General features: G+C 42.3%; 1 protein-coding gene across 3 annotated transcripts; it reads right to left on the bottom strand.

Annotated features, from left to right (window-relative positions):
* Positions 1–2,946: 2,946 nt before the first annotated feature.
* Positions 2,947–17,507, bottom strand: LOC134863841 (src substrate protein p85-like). Of its 3 annotated transcripts, XM_063882571.1 has the most exons (17): positions 17,365–17,507; positions 15,199–15,302; positions 15,003–15,076; positions 14,682–14,811; positions 14,088–14,198; positions 13,185–13,239; positions 11,297–11,407; positions 10,227–10,337; positions 9,854–9,964; positions 8,253–8,363; positions 6,618–6,728; positions 5,566–5,621; positions 5,419–5,488; positions 4,958–5,208; positions 4,705–4,807; positions 4,370–4,429; positions 2,947–4,259 (listed from the first exon to the last, which is right to left on the bottom strand). In XM_063882571.1, the coding sequence occupies exons 2-17, from the start codon at positions 15,283–15,285 to the stop codon at positions 4,123–4,125; spliced, it is 1,689 nt and encodes a 562-aa protein (XP_063738641.1). In that variant the 5' UTR covers positions 15,286–15,302; positions 17,365–17,507; the 3' UTR covers positions 2,947–4,122. The 3 variants fall into 3 exon arrangements, with proteins under 3 accessions (XP_063738641.1, XP_063738642.1, XP_063738643.1); XM_063882572.1 differs by lacking the exon at positions 6,618–6,728; XM_063882573.1 differs by lacking the exon at positions 11,297–11,407.
* Positions 17,508–18,212: the final 705 nt, after the last annotated feature.

Below are 18,212 nucleotides of genomic sequence, written 5' to 3'. Positions count from 1 at the left end.
TGTAAGAAATAAATATAATATTGCACTAGTGTTGTTTCCCTCGCAGTCTTTCATGTCTCTCTACCATTTTCATTAATTTAGCAAAATATTTTGAAATGGTGATTACTTTTTTGCAAATATACCATCTGACAATTTATTTGACGTCATACTTATTTTTTACAAAATACTGTAATATGACCTGAATATGAAAATTGTATATTCATATTTTTCTATTTTGTACAAAATCAATACTATGAATTTTGTACGATATGCCATACCATAGTTCACTGACAGGCGGACCGCGGTCTGGGTCCGGACCCTGACGCCGACCTATACGGACCCGGACTTATAATCAATACATTAATAATTTTGACGGGGCAAATCCATTTTAACCGGCGCCGACAGGGGGAAAAAGAGAGGAGTGAGCGATACAGAGAGATAAACACAAGAAGAAGAGACAAGTTAGCGGGAGAGAGAAGACGGAGGGAAGAGTGAGGGGAGAGACGAGGTAGCGGGAGAGAGAAGGCAGAGAGAAGAGTGAGGGGAGAGACGAGGTAGCGGGAGAGACAAGACGGAGAGAAGAGTGAGGGGAGAGACGAGGTAGCGGGAGAGAGAAGGCAGAGAGAAGAGTGAGGGGAGAGACGAGGTAGCGGGAGAGACAAGACGGAGAGAAGAGTGAGGAGAGAGACGAGGTAGCGGGAGAGAGAAGGCAGAGAGAAGAGTGAGGGTAGAGACGAGTTAGCAGGAGACCGAGAGAGAACGTGGAGAGAAGAGTGAGGGGAAAGAAGGCTGAGAGAAAAGTGAGGGGAGAGACGAGTGAGCGGGAGAGACACGACTGAGAGAAGAGTGAGGGGAGAGACGAGGTAGCGGGAGAGACGAGACGGAGAGAAGAGTGAGGGGAGAGACGAGGTAGCGGGAGAGACAAGATGGAGAGAAGAGTGAGGGTAGAGACGAGTTAGCAGGAGACAGAGAGAGAACGTGGAGAGAAGAGTGAGGGGAAAGAAGGCGGAGAGAAAAGTGAGGGGAGAGACGAGGTAGCGGGAGAGACAAGACGGAGAGAAGAGTGAGGGGAGAGACGAGGTAGCGGGAGAGAGAAGACGGAGAGAAGAGTGAGGGGAGAGACGAGGTAGCGGGAGAGACAAGACAGAGAAGAGTGAGGGGAGAGACGAGGTAGTGGGAGAGAGAAGGCAGAGAGAAGAGTGAGGGGTGAGACGAGTTAGCGGGAGAGAGAAGGCGGAGAGAAGAGTGAGGGGAGAGACGAGGTAGCGGGAGAGACAAGACGGAGAGAAGAGACGAGGAAGCGGGAGGGACGGAGAGAAGAGTGAGGGGTGAGACGAGTTAGCGGGAGAGAGAAGGCAGAGAGAAGAGTGAGGGTAGAGACGAGTTAGCAGAAGACAGAGAGAGAACGTGGAGAGAAGAGTGAGGGGAGAGAGAAGGCGGAGAGAAGAGTGAGGGGAGAGACGAGTTCGCGGGAGAGAGAAGGCGGAGAGAAGAGTGAGGGGAGAGACGAGTTAGCAGGAGACAGAGAGAGAAGGTGGAGAGAAGAGTGAGGGGAGAGAGAAGGCGGAGAGAAGAGTGAGGGGAGAGACGAATTGGCGGGAGAGAGAAGACGGAGAGAAGAGTGAGGGGAGAGACGAGTTAGCAGGAGACAGAGAGAGAAGGTGGAGAGAAGAGTGAGGGGAGAGATGAGGTAGCGGGAGAGAGAAGGCAGAGAGAAGAGTGAGGGGAGAGAGAAGGCGGAGAGAAGAGTGAGGGGAGAGACGAGTTCGCGGGAGAGAGAAGGCGGAGAGAAGAGTGAGGGGAGAGACGAATTGGCGGGAGAGAGAGAGAGAAGGTGGAGAGAAGAGTGAGGGGAGAGATGAGGTAGCGGGAGAGAGAAGGCAGAGAGAAGAGTGAGGGGAGAGACGAGTTAGCAGGAGACAGAGAGAGAAGGTGGAGAGAAGAGTGAGGGGAGAGATGAGGTAGCGGGAGAGAGAAGGCAGAGAGAAGAGTGAGGGGTGAGACGAGGTAGCGGGAGAGAGAAGGCAGAGAGAAGAGTGAGGGGTGAGACGAGTTAGCAGGAGACAGAGAGAGAAGGTGGAGAGAAGAGTGAGGGGAGAGATGAGGTAGCGGGAGAGAGAAGGCAGAGAGAAGAGTGAGGGGTGAGACGAGGTAGCGGGAGAGAGAAGGCGGAGAGAAGAGTGAGGGGTGAGACGAGGTAGCGGGAGAGAGAAGGCAGAGAGAAGAGTGAGGGGTGAGACGAGTTAGCGGGAGAGAGAAGGCGGAGAGAAGAGTTAGCGGGATAATAATAATAATAATAATAATGATGATGATGATGATGATGATGATGATGACAACAATAATAGTAATACATGTTCTATATTTATGTTACAGCGCTTCTTTCAGATGTTTTCCTGGTGGTCAAAGCGCTTTACAAGCAGAGAAAGAAAAATAAAAGTGCTAAACTCGGTGGAATAGGGGGGAGGGGTTAGAGGGTTAGGAGTTGAAGGCAAGAGTGAAAAGGGGAGTTGTGAGGGCTTATATACTATTACTTTTTTATGGCAAACAATTCAATTCACTTTTTCCTATTTTTCAACATAATGAAATGTCCAAATTCAGGATCAGAATCGTGTATTCAAATAAGCCATGTGAATTTTTTTAAACGTACTGTTTTTTTAAGACGTACTTTGCTATGAATTTATTTCACCGCTCTACAACACACTATGACTTTTAACAACGTACTATGCTGTGACTTTATTCCTGTTTCTATGACAAACAATACTTTGAGTTTTTCTTTTTCCCAACCTTTATTAACCACATACTGGAGAAACGTTTATTCAACCTGCTATGCGATAACTTCTTCTTAAAGACAAACACTACTATAGCTGTTTAAGAACAAATGTAATGTGACGTACTATACTATGACTTTACATCTTTTACAAAGGAGGAAAGTTAAGTTGCTGACAAACAGAAATCTTGACAATAAAGTATAATTCATATTCTTTATTTATTGAAACTAAAAAAAAAGAACAAGCAGGTAATGATGTGTCGAGCAAACGGAAGTACAGACAACACGAATAATGCATTTGAAAAGGTCACTTTTTTTTTCCATTATAAAAACCCCGAAAATTAATTTGATGACACACACACACACACACACACACACACACACACCCCTGTTTAAGCTACACTACTGCAAAACAGTCTGAAATAATTAATAAGTGTTTGGAGAAAATAAACCCTAAACGACAGCCTCATATACATTTCTAATCTTAAATTCTCACAATTCAACATGTTTCCCAAGTATTCACACACACACACACACACACACACACACACACACACACACACACACACACACACACACACACACACACACACACACACACACACACACACACACACACACACACACACACACACACACACAGGGAACAAAAATATGTTTTCCTCAAAGCGCCATAAATCGTGTCCTCTCTGTGCATGACTCAACAGGTGCATAATGTTTGGAGATGATTAAAGTAATACTATGTACGGAGTATTTCTGTATGCTTGTGATTTTGGCCCCGTTATTCTGTGAACAATTCAGCATAGAAGAAACTTTATTATCATTATTATTTCATAAAGATGTTGCAAGAGAAGGAGAAACAAGTTGTACTAAATGTAGTGTTTTATGAGAAAGGGAATTTAAACTCCTGCAAACTTTAGACAGACTAAAGGGGGTTTACATTTTTTGGTCCACGGACAGCACGTAGTCGTCGGCATAGAGTATGATCCAAATTCCCCTCTTCAACCTTCTACTGCCTACATAACGGTTGATTTTCAAGCTAATTGCATTTATTTATTTTTGTGTGTGAAGAAGCAACAACACCACCTTAAGCTGAACTCTATTATGAAAAATAAAAGCTTCAAAATGCAACTGTGATACTTAATCCCAGGCTCCATGTTGCATTTTGAGCAGATCATTATTAATATATTCTCTTTGCATCGAGTAAAGAAAACTCATCCAAAGGGGGAAAGGTGGAGGAGGGATGGAAAAGGAGCAAAAGATTAGGAATATTGCGGTTGAAGACAGAGGTGTGAAAAGGGGGATTTTTCCAATAGTCTCCTTCCTCTCTTTTTTGTTCTGGATGGGAACTCGGCTCTTATTTTGGCGGGGTGTTCTCACTGCCTAACTTCCACATAGTTTGCGGGGAAGAGGCCGTACGCTCCTCTGCAGACGCCTCGCCACCAGCCTTCGTCGATCATCTCAATGTTGGTGATGATGTCGTCGGGGTCGAAGGAAATCTCGTCTTCACCGGCTAAAAGAAAACAACAGCATTGGACTCAGGTGTTTTTATACAGGCAGAGTAAGACTAAAGTACTGGTTCACTCATGCCCTTTGAGATCTACTCCCAGCGTTCAGGCTCACCTGCTTGGTAGTCGTAGAGAGCGACCGCCGTCACCCCGACGTCCTCTCCGTACTCTCCGTCTGCAGGAATAACACGGTTAGTGTAAGTCACTCTGGGTACGAGCACATACGTGGAGAGGTTTGAGTTAGCATTTGAAGGGACTCTATATTTATGGTTGTGTCTTGTAAAAGAAAAAGTCTGATGGGCATACTTTTGTTTCTATAAGGTTTAGCTTAGTATTCTTAAAAAGTGGCTTCTCTGACTTCAGAGCATGAATATAAAGTGTGAATACTACACATCAGCTTGCTCCTGTCAGTAACCAGGTAAAGTGAGAGTGAGATGAAGCGGGGTTCACCTGCTGCTACTTCTGGTAACACGGGGTCGGGGTTCTGGTACAGATCCTCCTGCTCTCCGTTCTCCTCTGCAGCAGCCTCGGGTTGGGACACCTCCTCTGTGTTCTGACAACACAAACAAAACATGTTATTGACACCCGCAAAAACTGTATACGCTACTAACGTACGACTGCTGAGGAGGTCATCATCCCATCAACAATCCTTTGGTAAAACTAAGACACTTAAGGCTACAAAAGGCACCTTTAAAAGTCTCACCTGGTATGTGGGGGCAGCAGGCTGCACTGGGGGGGTCGGGCTGGGGGTGGGACTGGGACTGGGGCTCGCAGCGGGGACGGGAGACGGGGTTTTGGGCGTCTCATCGATTTTGCGGCGCGCCTCCTCCTGCTCCTGCTTCTCCTTGGTCTGTCGCTTCACCCGCTCCTCGTCCGCCCGCTTCCTGTCCTCCTCCTCCTTCTGCTTGGCGATGTTCTCGAAGCGAGCCTTGATGCTTCCTGTGCTGTTGCCCGCTGAGGGGGGGGGATAAGAGAGAGAAGAAATGGTGTGATTATGGGGAAAAGAGGGGGAGAAAAATGTACCACTATCTCCTTCTTCATGAGCTCCTCATCTTCTTTTAAACATTCACACTTTTTGAAATAGAAACTGTGATTTCACATAAGCACAAAGATGTGACTCAAACACAGCTGATGATGATGATGATGATGATGATGAACTCTTACCAGTCTCCACAGGTTTGGTTTTCTGGTAGGATGAAGTCGGCTTGTCCACAACCTCAAAGGTCCCCGCGCTCTGTAAAACCCCAGAGAGAAACATGTGATACACAGCTTTACACACATAATACACACAAAGACAGACACACTCCTCACCTTATCCATGCGGTCATTCTGGACTCCGAATTTCCCTCCAAATCCTTTCGAGTAATCTGGTGATAAAAGACATGAACAGGGTCAGTTTCTGTTTCACATTACCGCAGTCTGCTTCATCAGAACCCTTTTAAACAGCAGACGTTTAAAGTTTGATTTAGCCTCTTATTTATTCTGGGGTCTGCAGAGTTCAGATGGAGCACACTCTGGTTGTGTTTTGAGGGATTTCTGCAGGAATCAAACAGCGGGCTGATAAAAACATGCAGACCTGTAGAGGAGAAACAAAATGAACTGAGTGCAGACAGGAGAGGGACTGACTGGGGGAGGGATGAAAAAAAAAAGCCAGACATCAGAGGTCAATCTCTGCATTAAACATCAGCCATGTCTCTGTGTGGACGCAGCGGGGTGAAATGCATTGTGGTCGTACGACATCATGCACAGAATGAATGCAAACAACAGCATGGAGGCCGTGCTGGGATCAGCAGGGTTGTAGCGTGAGGTTATATAAGCATAAGGCTAAATACTGCCGTATAAATGTGTGATTATACACCCAACTAAGCTCCTATAGTGTGGTCACTCATAGGTGGTAACACAGGAATACCTTCCCATTTCTACATCTAACCTTTTTTGGTATTTACATCAAAGTGCACACTGACTGACACAGAATAAAGGGGGTCGGCACATTTCATTTAATGCTGGTAATCAAAAATGTAAAGTAGAAAAAAGCTGGGGATTTGTGAGTCGATGGCTACACCTGAGCTTAATTCACCCCCTGAGTAGAATAACAGTGACCTGATGTTAAATAAGCAATGCTCTATAGGTTCTGGTTTTTTAAATGTCGGGTGCTGCAGAGGTGATAAGGTGTGGGGGGGTTATTTGACAGAAGAGGCGTGTCCATCGCTGAAAAAGAAAACAGCCGGAACGGAGGATGAGAGGACGGTGCCAAAAGAAGGAGCAACAAGCTGGAGGAGTGTTTCTGGAAAAGGATTGGGAGTTAAATAATAAAGGAGGGGGTTCAGTCGTGGGGATTGTGGGTAATGGGGGTGTTTCTGTGCCTTTCTGGGACTCGTGCTTAGCCAGGCTCTCCTTGTGCTCATAGCCCAGAGCACACTGGTCCTGCTTCTCCTTCTCTACCCCATACTGCCCTCCAAACCCACGCTTATAATCTGCAACACAACACACACACACACACACACATATATATATATATACACATGGACACACAAACACATATATAAACAGACAAACATATAAAGACCATGATACACTGGACAGGTCTTTCAGTGGCATGAGGAAACAGGTTATGGTTCTGAAGGAGATCTTCAGTCTTCCTCACAAGGTGATCCTTTCAAGAAATGTTCAAAGACGTTCTAAATGTTGAGCTGTACTATAATTAGTCTTGGGATTACTTTGTTTTTCATATATTTCTTTATATTTCAGGCCATCAAAATCCTGAATTTGTAGAAAGTGTTTTATTGGATTAGGAGAGTTACACACTTTCACCCACTGCAATTTCCTGGAGTCAGAGGCTGATAATCATAGAGTTTTGGGGGGGGATGTACTGTACATTGGAAGTAGTTACAGGTGGATAAATAATAAATAAATGATGTTTTATATGTACAGGTAGCACAGAAGCATTGACGTGTGAACAGAATTGTAACAGAAACTGATCTCGTCACGACTCTGAACAAAAGTACGCCTACAGAGAAAAGAGTTTGTGAAGTGATCGGTCGATCGCTGCACCATGTGGCCTTGACTGTCAGATTATACGTTATAGAAAGCTCAAAAGCTGCACACCACACATTCATTTTAACAAAAGGATCCCTGTGATGTTCACAGGTCAGCAAACTAACTTCATTTCCCTACGCCATTTGTTAAAAATGGGTCTGAATGTAAGCTTCAGCAAACATTCAAATATAATCTGACCTGCGGTTTCACTTCCTCCATCAGAGCTGTTTCTGTTCAAACCGCAGATTGAGGAAGCAGTAGACCTTTGAAAGGCCGCATCCGAAACCACCATGTAAACCACATCAGAGTTAAAGAGCAGAGGAACAAAGGGTTTACACAGAATACAGAGAGTGAAGCTGAACTGAAAGCAGACGACATGTAGAGATCTCCGCGTTCAAGGGTCTCTCAAAAGTCAGAGGAGGGTTTGATGTGAAACAGTTTCAATAGAGATCAGCTTCTTACTTATGCAGAAACAGCTGTTGAACAAGGGAAGTATAAAGATGTGGTGAGCAGTGAGGCTGCACCGAACGTTGACCAATATATAATGTATTGCAATAGAAAAAAACAGCAGCCAAAATCTGTGTTTTGGTCAAAATGCTCGTTCCTTTTCAGTGTTGATTTCCAGTTTCAAGCTTTGTTCAACAATTACAAAAGACTGCTTTGTAAATCTGATTTACTGGTGAAGAATAACTGAGATTGGTAGTGGTTTTAATGTCACTTATTAGCAGCAAACCTGCATAAAAGAAGCTTTAACCCAAAGTAAATTCAGCTTTATCAGACTTGTCTTGCCGAGTAGTCATGGATACAGTTTTCCGTTTGTTTCAAGCAGCATAAATGTTGTAGCATGACGCGTTTGAGTTCATTCACCTCATTGCACGTCCTGTAACACACTGGAAACACTCGTGCACATTTGTCTATCTTTTATACTGCTTCCCATCTCTAACTTAATCTGATAGGTTTACCTTTCTGGGACTCGTGCAGCTGCAGCTTCTCCTGGTGGTCCCATCCCAGCGCAGACTTGTCCTGTCTGTCCGTCTGCACACCAAATTTCCCTCCGAAGCCCTTCACATAGTCTGCACACACACATGCACACACACACACAAAGAGAAGACACATTAGGGCTGCACCATCTGAAAAAGAAGAAGCTAATTGCAGTTTTGTAGACCGATATCGCAGGTAATATGGTTCCCTCATGTTCATAGTACTTGAGAATCACTTAGTCACTCCAACATTTCCCCAGTACAGTAGATTCACAGAGATAATGATTTAGTTTGAAACTCAACTCAATCAAATCCCCGATGTGTTTTAAGGAATTATGTCCAACACTGTCTGTTGTAAAGCTTCATATCAGGAGTATTTGTTTAACAAATGTCAGGTTTACATATTTAATATGCTTCACTTCAACCTATTGACGTTGCACTGACGCAAGTGCATGATGTAGAAACAGCCTTCAACTCGTGTGTGCAGTATTACACTTTAACACAACACTGGCAGGCCTGCTATCAGAGCACGTGACCCAGTTATCACATCTGCAGATCATGGAGGCAAACACAGCCCGAGCATTGTGGGGAATTTTTGAGGTCATTTGGTATGTAAGAGCAGGTGTGTCAGACAAGAAGCTGCAGGTGAAGCCGCTCGGCTGTGAAGCAACGAGGAGTTCAGACAAGTCCGGACTCATTCAGACCCTCCGGACTCAGAAGCTGCTGTCAACACAACAACAACATTCTGCTACACAATCTGAGGACTATCTGACACAAACAGCTTATCTACAATAAGACCATATGATGTGTGAATATTAAAAGCTATGTCCCTGGTGGTAAATATGGCCGTGTGTGTGCTGCATGGAGGAGTGTGTGTGCGTCACTGGGTAATAAAATCACCTGCTGATTACGGTTTGTGTTTTTACTGAGAAGGGACGGATAGGAAGCCTTCATTGCTGTGGATTGCATTTTAAAGTATATATAATAAATGGAAAGGAACGCAATCCAAACTGCTATTTTATTTAGACATACAACACATTACTGTATATGAATAGATAGTCTGTCATATTTCCCTTTTCTCATTTTTCATGTATGCAAGACAAACACTTGTTGGAATACCGTCTGTTCCAGATCCGTTTCACCAAATATTCAGTGGTCTAAATGAATAAACGCAAGAGGTTGAAAAGAGAGCATTTCTGTATTTGTTTTTTTATCCTGGACAGATGTTGTAAGTCACCCTAGAAGCAAAATCCACTTTTCTACCGCTGTCAACAAACGTTCTCCTCTTATATCTGTGTGTGTGTTTGGAGAAGCTAAGACCTGCACACTAAACACAAGAGGAGAGGGGGTGCCAATTATTTTGACATAAGGTAAACACACCACTGGCATAGAGTTTTGATGATGACACATTGACTCTAATTGACCAAATCTGAAAAGATCCTCTTGATTTGCAATACAATAAGCGGTCAAATTGTAAGCAATGTGTCTGTCTGTTATTAGCGTGAATAACTTCCTTGAATATCCTTTTTGTTGTAGGTCGTTAAATGAAGGTGTTTCACTTATTAATGTGTGGTGGTACCCACCTTTCTGAGACTCGTGCCTCTCAGTTTTGCCCTGGTACTCGAAGCCCATAGCGCTCTTGTCCACTTTGTCGGTCTCAACACCGAACTTTCCTCCAAAGCCTTTAGTGTAATCTGAAGAGGAGAGGAGGAATACAAAGGTAAGACAGAAAGAGGAGGAGCAAAGTTTACCCATGACACAGAGTCTGGAATCTGAGACGAGGAGGGAGGATTTTTAGAAATAAATGGTGAATTATCTCCGAAAACTCTCTCGCACACATTCAACAGTCCAGAATACAACACAGGGACACAGGAAGTGTTAAAATGCTGACTCATTTCAGGGTGTAGGGACTCATTCCTGCAGCACTCTACTTCTCTCTGGGTTATTGGGACCAACCTGTCTGGGATTCATGTTTCTCAGTCTTTCCCTGGTACTCGAAGCCCATAGCGCTCTTGTCCACTTTGTCGGTCTCAACACCGAACTTCCCTCCGAAGCCTTTAGTGTAATCTAAAAGGGAGGGTGGGCAAAGTTAACACATGTTTCTCTCCTCATGCAGCTGCACTGTGGACATAAAACAAGGTAATTCCACTTTAAGTTCAGGTAACTTTTTTACATTTGACATAAAAGAGCCCGAGCAGTCAGAGCATATTTCAGAGTTGTATAGTTTAAGAAGAGAAGAGTAAGTGGTGAGACATTTTTAAGGAAAAAAGTAAACCAAATTAAAATATCCCGGAAAAAATAGCTGGGATCTGCCCGGCAACAGACCAGAGGGCCCGGCCAATGGCATAAAAGCTTGAAAGGAGGGAGGAACACTTTGAAGAAACTCCAGGGAAAATGGTGATCGACCTCCAAAAAGTCTCCCACGTTCTTCAAGTCCTGTGTGGCAGAAATACTGTACCATATCTTAGAAACACTATTAAAACTAGGGCTGCACGATTTGGATAAATAACTTATTGTGATTAACTTGAAAGATATGATTAGAGATATTAGATAGAATGATATTTTTTGGCACATAATTCCCATTTTCAATAAAAAATATATCACATTTTTCAAACAAAGTATTTTTTAAGCCTGTAAATGACGTTTGGTAGGTCAGGACTTCTTAGAAGCTCTGCAATCATTTACCCAGATATTTAGAAATAACTAGCCTTTACTAGAGAGTCTGCTTACTGTGATTTGGATATAGAATATATTGTGTTTACGATAGATTTTAAATAATTGTGCAGCCATAATTATAACAATGTATTATTGGGAAAAAACACATCAAAAATGCAACAGAGATAAAAAATAAAGTAATTGTTTGCAACATTTTATGATCAAGCAGAGGCTGAGGAATGAAGGAGGAGGAGCAAAATAACATTTATCAGGATCTGCATGGAGCTCACTCATTGAGTCGTGTGTGTGTGTGTGTGTGTATCCATCAGGCCACGTTTCCTCCACGTCTCCCCGGGGTTTTAAAGACAAACCTTTCTGGGAATCGTGTTTCTCGGTTTTGCCCTGGTAATCGAAGCCCATCGCGCTCTGGTCCACGCGGTCAGCCTGCACGCCGTATCGCCCCCCAAAACCCGTGGAGTAGTCTACACAGCAAAGCAGGGGGGGGAGGGGGCAAGGGTCAAAGGTCAGGGTGAAGCAGCATGAAGCAGTGGTCACGAAGCAGCAGCCCAATTCCAAACTCCTCGGTAAAGAGGAAGGTGTCTTTGTCTTTAAAAAGAGCTTGAGGCAGCTGACCTCTAGACAAGTTACTCTACTCTGAAATTCCTTTCAATTTGTTCCCTTATTTTCCCTTTGCCTTACATCTGTGTTTATGTGATCCTACCTATTTTAATACCAATGTTTAGACTGATGAAATAAATGTTTTGGGACCATTTAGTAGATTTGTTTTCAGGAAATTGTTTAGTTTTACACATTTTGGGGTTGGAAATGTCTGTTTTATTAAAAAAGAAACCTCTCTTCTAACATAGATGTGTGAGTAAGATTCAGTTTAAATACTTTCTGTTTAGTGTCACTATTCTCAGCTTCAGATATCTTATCACTGTGCCCTGTTAGACACATCTCCATTCTGTCTTGGGATTTTTGTTACATTTTGGCCTGTTTGCTAAACACTCCCTGCTGTCTTTATCACACAATCCTGTCATGCTGTTTTAAATCCTCTTCCTTTAAGAAGACACACTTAGATTGTCCTGTTTGTGGTTCAAACAAGAGGATTCCTGCAGATCTACAGTACTGAGGACATGTTGGAATTGGGCAAATGATCTGGAACTGTGTGCAGCTGATGAAGGCAACACAAAGGTGATGACAGTACGGGGAAAGCAGCTTCAAAAATACTTAAAGAGCTAAGAAGCCACTGTTCAGACTGTACACTCGCAGTATGGAAGTAATACAAGCAGTTCTGTTTGGCTCCATTCCAGCCATTGAAAGACAAGCAGTAAGTAAAAAGGTTAAAGAATTACTTCACCCGGACAAAATACTATTTGTATGTGAATTACTCACCCTTTGTCACTCACACAATGTGTGGTTTTTTTGCATGAAATCATGAGCAATGAAGAATCAAAACAGTGTAAGACATTTGGGAAATGGAAATGGAAACGATATGAAAACATTAATTTAAAAACTCTCGCACAACTTGTTCAGTATCATCAAATCATATTTGTCAAGTTAAATTACTTTTACCTAAAACATTACTATTTAAAACGCTTTGGAGTTGTCTGGACAATCACAGACATTACATAAGTTCATTAAGCTGAGGCTTTTATCCAAAGCATCTCAAAGAATCTCACCAAAAAAACGAGGGAGCAGGAAGTGCTAAAATGCTGACTCATTTCAGGGGTTTACTGAGAAATGCATGTGTTTGGGAAGTAGTTTGTTAAATAATTTTTCAGAGTGAAGTCTTGCAAGAAATAGAAAGAATTCTATGTATCATCAGGTGACTAAATGATATAGAAATGATACTTTTTTGGGGGTGAAGTATTCCTTTACCACACTGAAATACCTCTAAAGCTGAACGTTAGCAGTTCATTTTTGTAGTGCTGAAGTGTAGAGCAACACAACAAGTTCGCTACTGTCGACAACTTCACTTTAACTGATATTATAACAGCAAAAAATCAACACTATAAATGAATCTGTCTGTACAGGAGCGTCCTGGCAGAGCAGAATGAACATGGCCGACAGCCAATCGCTCATCAGACTGGAAAAATTCTCCTGCAGGCAATTTAGAAATCTATCGCGAACCGAACTGGATAACAAAAATAAATACATTAAACTGATAGAACTAATGTGTCCCCTGGAAAGGAAGCGAGTTGTAAACTTCAGGAGGATGAGGAAGAGGTGCAGAGAGATGACAGGTCGGGACGCTACCTTTCTGAGAGGCGTGTTTCTCCGTCTTCCCGGCGTACTCAAACCCAACAGCTGACTGCAAAGAGAGGGAGAAGAGACTCAGAAATGAATATTATCTTACTGCCTGTTTACCCCTCGTCTCAATCAAAGCTTTAGATAAAAAACGTGAAACAGAGATAAGAGTAGTGAGAGGTAAAACCTCTTGATATCTCAATGTGGGCTTTGGACATCTTCTATATAGAATAGATTGAAGCTTTTTTAATAGCCTTTACATAGGATGTTATACATCAACACTCAAATGCTATGCAGCTTGTTTTTCTCACATCAATTCATTGTGTTTAAAGCAGGTTTTTATGCCCAGGTGCAGATCAAAATGATGCTACACTTATATTATCAGTATTTTTCATACTGCAATCAAAGAAATGTTTGCTCTCCAGTTTGCCACACTGGTAGACACGCACCACCATTCACTGACAGATAAGTCTACAGACAATTTATAAGTAAAAAAATGACAATTGGTAAGCGTTACGAGGCAATCAGGTACAGAAATGTACATTAATTTGTATTATAAAATACAAATTTCAAACAAACAATCATGACAATTTTTTTTAACTCCTTCAGCAAAAGTGTCTAATTTCTTGAAGAGAGAGCCTAAAATGTCCTAAAAACTGCTTCAAACAAGATGCTGTTGACACTATTTCATGATCAGACACAGGAAAGAGTAGCAGTAGCTCAGAGGGACTTTGTTTGGGAACTATAGGGTCACAGGTTCAAGTACCAGAACGACCGAGTACTGCTCAATGCTTTACATGTTCACTAACTCTGTTGCGCTATTTTTACCTTGGGTGTGTCTGAGTTTTATTGTAGTACCTAGTCAGTAAAAGTCCCCGTTGTTGGACAAGTAAAGGATTTCTGACTCTGTACCTGATCGACGCGGTCAGCCTGGACTCCAAACTTCCCCCCGAAGCCTTTAGAGGTGTCCGTCTGGGAGCAGTGCTTGGACAGCTTGCTCTGGTAGTCATGACCCACAGCAGACTGTGAAGAAAAAGACCATTTCAAAACACAAGGGGGGCAGTGAGGGAGGAGGGGAGGGGTCAGGGAGGGAGCAGAGAAGCTGGAAACAGAGGCAGCGGTTTGAAGTGGTGACACCTGACTCATCACAGATTCAGTGTGTGGTGTAAACAGCGCCGGTCATCACATTAACGCTGCAGCGACCACGGCACAGAGGTGAGGACAGAGCTGAGCGCCAGCACAGATTAACCAGTGAGAAACAGCCAACACAGAGTCAGCCTGTTCTGAAATTCTACTTTTTTGTTCTATTATTATTATTTCGATTAATATTTTTTTTGTAATACTTTTTATTATTTATATATTTTATGTAATTATAACTTTTTTATTATAATTAAATAGAAAAATTAAACAACAATTTATGTTTTTTACTGAGGAGTTATTTCCCCCTCTATACCGTAGACGAGCAAAAACACACAACCATTACAACACTTCAACTGCCTCTCTCACCTTGTCCATGCGGTCCTGCTGCACTCCAAATTTCCCCCCGTATCCATCAGAGGCTTTGGGCCCGGTGTCCGTCTCCTTCTTCCTCAGGGAGGTGTGCTCCGTGGACACCGCCTCACGCAGGCGATTGATACTGCGCCAAGGAAGGAACAAGTTAGGAGACACATTTATATGATTTACATGTTGCATTTGTGTTGTAATTAGTTTCATCATGCAGCTGCACATCATGCACTTTGATTCGGGCACAGGATTTCTTTTAAATGTATCTCAGTTTACATTTGTAAATGTTCTTAGATGCTAGAGAAAAATAATTAGCATTCTCACTCTATGGACTCCTGATGTCCCGAGCCCTCCACTGTCTTGGCCCCCCAGCGCTGCTCCCTCTCCGACACGTCATTCTAGAAATCCAGGAAAACAACATTTTAATGGCGAGGGCCGGACGTGATGACGAGGAGAGTCATAGAAGGAGTGAGGAGGACTCAAAGAGGAAATGGAGGTGCGATAAAGTGTGCGATGTTACCTCAAAGTCGGGGTCCGTCTCCCAGTCGTCCCCCCCATCGTCTTGCACCGCCACATTCACAGACTGTCCTGCTGATGCCCTCCACATCTTCACTGTAATACACACTGAAAAACAAGAAAGTCATATTTAAGAACAACACCATGCATTTACGGCAGAGAGATACGATTTTCAGAAGCTACAGGACGCTGTGGATATCGTGAAAAACTACCGGAACATTTTAAATCAGTGGACGTGTTTGGATTTTTTACTGCAGCTTTTCACTATTTATACTACTATTTTACCAGAATCTTAAAAGGCTTTATTATCTAACTATATATGAAAATGCAAATAAAGAATAAAATAGATTTACAGAAACCCTTTGCACCCCAGCAGTAAACATATATTGTGATATGTTTATTTTACCAGCCATGACTTAAATGCATGTTTTGATTTTGTATTCCATTGTATGTTAGCTCAGGTTGAATTGTTCATTTTAAATATTTATTTTTCTGTTTATTCTTCACACAGCAAAGCAGGGGAGAGCAATTTCGCTATCTTTTTGTGCTTTGTTTGTCGTGCAAGTTGAAGGTATATTGTCTTGTATTCCAGGCAACTTTGTTTCCTGATTTTCAGAGCCAAGGCTCACAGAACACAGGAGATTCAAATTGCTGACAGCACCTTTGATGTGCACCAACTTTTCCAGGCGTTCTCCCTGATTCTCTGGCTTTGTTGCTGAATCTGAAGCAGCTGCTCCCATGTTGAATCACCCTAACCCTGCATTTTAATTGAGATGCTGCAGAACTACATGAACAGTGTGGTTTGTTTCAGAGGAATCTCAAGTGACATGGTAACAAAAGCTTTCTGTACTAATCCCAATTCCTGACTCGGCACAATGTGGGCAATCAGCATCTGTGTTCAATCTGAGTCTGCAGGAGACGTGGCTCTATTCACCCCAGGAGAGAGATCAGAGGAATAGTCCCCAGACCAGGAAGCAGCGGCAGCAGCCTGCGAGTCCCAACAATGTTCAGTATGCGAAGACAGGAGGATCTCCACAACCAAACCACACCCATAACACAAAACGCAGATATCCAAGCAGGCAGGAGGAGTAAAAAAGTGCCTTAAAGTGTAAATAAAGTCTGGATAACATGGGAGAATTAGGTTAGACCAGTGATTGAATGGGAGTGTAAGTATTTCCATTTAATTCAGCAGATACTTCTACTTCACTACACTTCAGAGGGGCATTTTATACGTTATACTCCACACTAAGAAAGACATGATGATGTAGTACTGACAAGCAAGCTTCTTCAAAAGTAACCAAAGTTAACAACAAGGGAAAAACTACAACATTTAAATGATTCATCAGAAATTAAACAAACAGCTGGAAAGACAGACAGCAGAGCTCCTTCTCAAACAGACTCATTCAGCTGTTGTCACAAGGACAGATACAGGAAAACCTTCCTGCTAACAGCAATAACCCAGTTAAAAAATCCCACATTGGGATCAATGGAGTAAATCTTATCTGTTAGTGATAAAGAAAAAGGAGTCATGTTCTATACTACTGTGAAAAAGAGCCCCTTGAAGTGCATTAAGCTGCTAATACTTGTGTACTTGTACTTAAGTATAGTTGTGAAATCAGTAAGGAATTTAAAACCATAGCATTTCGACTTTTACTTAAGTATAGGCTCTGAGTATTTAAGAGTTGGACCCATGAATTATCATTGTTTCCGTGTCATTTAGTACCTTTACCCTAGCATAATGTATGTTACCTTCAATCAAAGTAGGTCAAGCCATACACATTAAAGCATTTCACCTTTTAACATGTTAACTTAACCATTCCCAATGATAAAAACGCAGGAAAATAAGCATTCTGTTTTCTGACATTTCTCTGCGTATCTGCGTCCTCAGGCTTATTAACAGGCTTTGGAAACAGGATGTAACGCTTCGTAATTATATCGACACATGAGGATTGAAACGTGAAGTGAATACTGGAAAATGTGCTTTATATAGCTTAAAAAATGCGGTAGTGGTAACATTAGCTGTGGTATTTCCTGTTCCAATTTTCCTAGTAAGCTAGCTGGCTAAAGCTAACATGGAATGACTAACTGACTCAGCGCGAGCGTTGCGACGTTTTTCCACAGGTAGATGTATTATTTTTAAATCCTCCCATTGAAGTGTTAAAATACTCACCGTCTACAAAGGTAGATCCGACCTGAGCCTAAGAGGAATATTAAAATATCCCCCTGGTGGATGTAGTTCCTTCACAGTTCAAGCGTTAGTGCAGAAACTGGGATCTCTGCTGGCTCGCACTTCCGGCTCTCCCAGTGTCCCATTCCACGACGTGATGACGTAGCGCGTAGGCGGGGCACGTAAAATATCTACCGTACTGTAATGGGTACTGTACTCAGCATAAGGTACTGACTCGTTTTTCCAGTGTCGGAAGAGGTATTTAGATACTTTAATTGAGTAAACGTACCAAAAAATTCATGATAAAATACTTATTTCTAGTAAAAGTCTTGTAGTAAAAGTATAAAAAGTGACTACTACTAATAGTTAATAACTCATTAAAACATGTCCTCCATGATGTATTAAACATAGGACATTATTAGATTACAGTTGTTGCATAATTTTACCTTTTTGTACCTTAATCAATTAGTCCTGGGAGAGGGATCCCTCCTCAGGTGCTCTCCCAGAGGCTTCTTCCGTTTCCCCGTTAGCTGGGGGGTTTCTTTGGACGTCTGATGTGAGGGTCGAAGGATAGAGGGGGTCGTATTCATATTCTGAGACAAATGTTAAATGTGTTATACTGGGCTGTATAAATAAACTTTGATTGAGTCCAAAGTTTAGTTAAAAACTATGAACAAATATATATTTAATATAAAAAATAGCAATATTGCAGAAAATGGCCTCTGCGTTGTTTATTATATTCATGATATTGTTAGATAATGTGATAATATTGTTGCATCAATGACAATTTTAGCCTTGTAGATATATAATCCTACTTTTTTGTACCTTAGTCCAATACTTAATTTTCAGAA

The sequence above is a fragment of the Eleginops maclovinus genome, chromosome 4, assembly GCF_036324505.1.
Source record: "Eleginops maclovinus isolate JMC-PN-2008 ecotype Puerto Natales chromosome 4, JC_Emac_rtc_rv5, whole genome shotgun sequence".
In the NCBI taxonomy this organism is placed as follows: domain Eukaryota; kingdom Metazoa; phylum Chordata; class Actinopteri; order Perciformes; family Eleginopidae; genus Eleginops; species Eleginops maclovinus.
The sequence above is the reverse complement of the archived record's forward strand: the minus strand, read 5'-3'. Positions and strand labels throughout refer to the sequence as shown.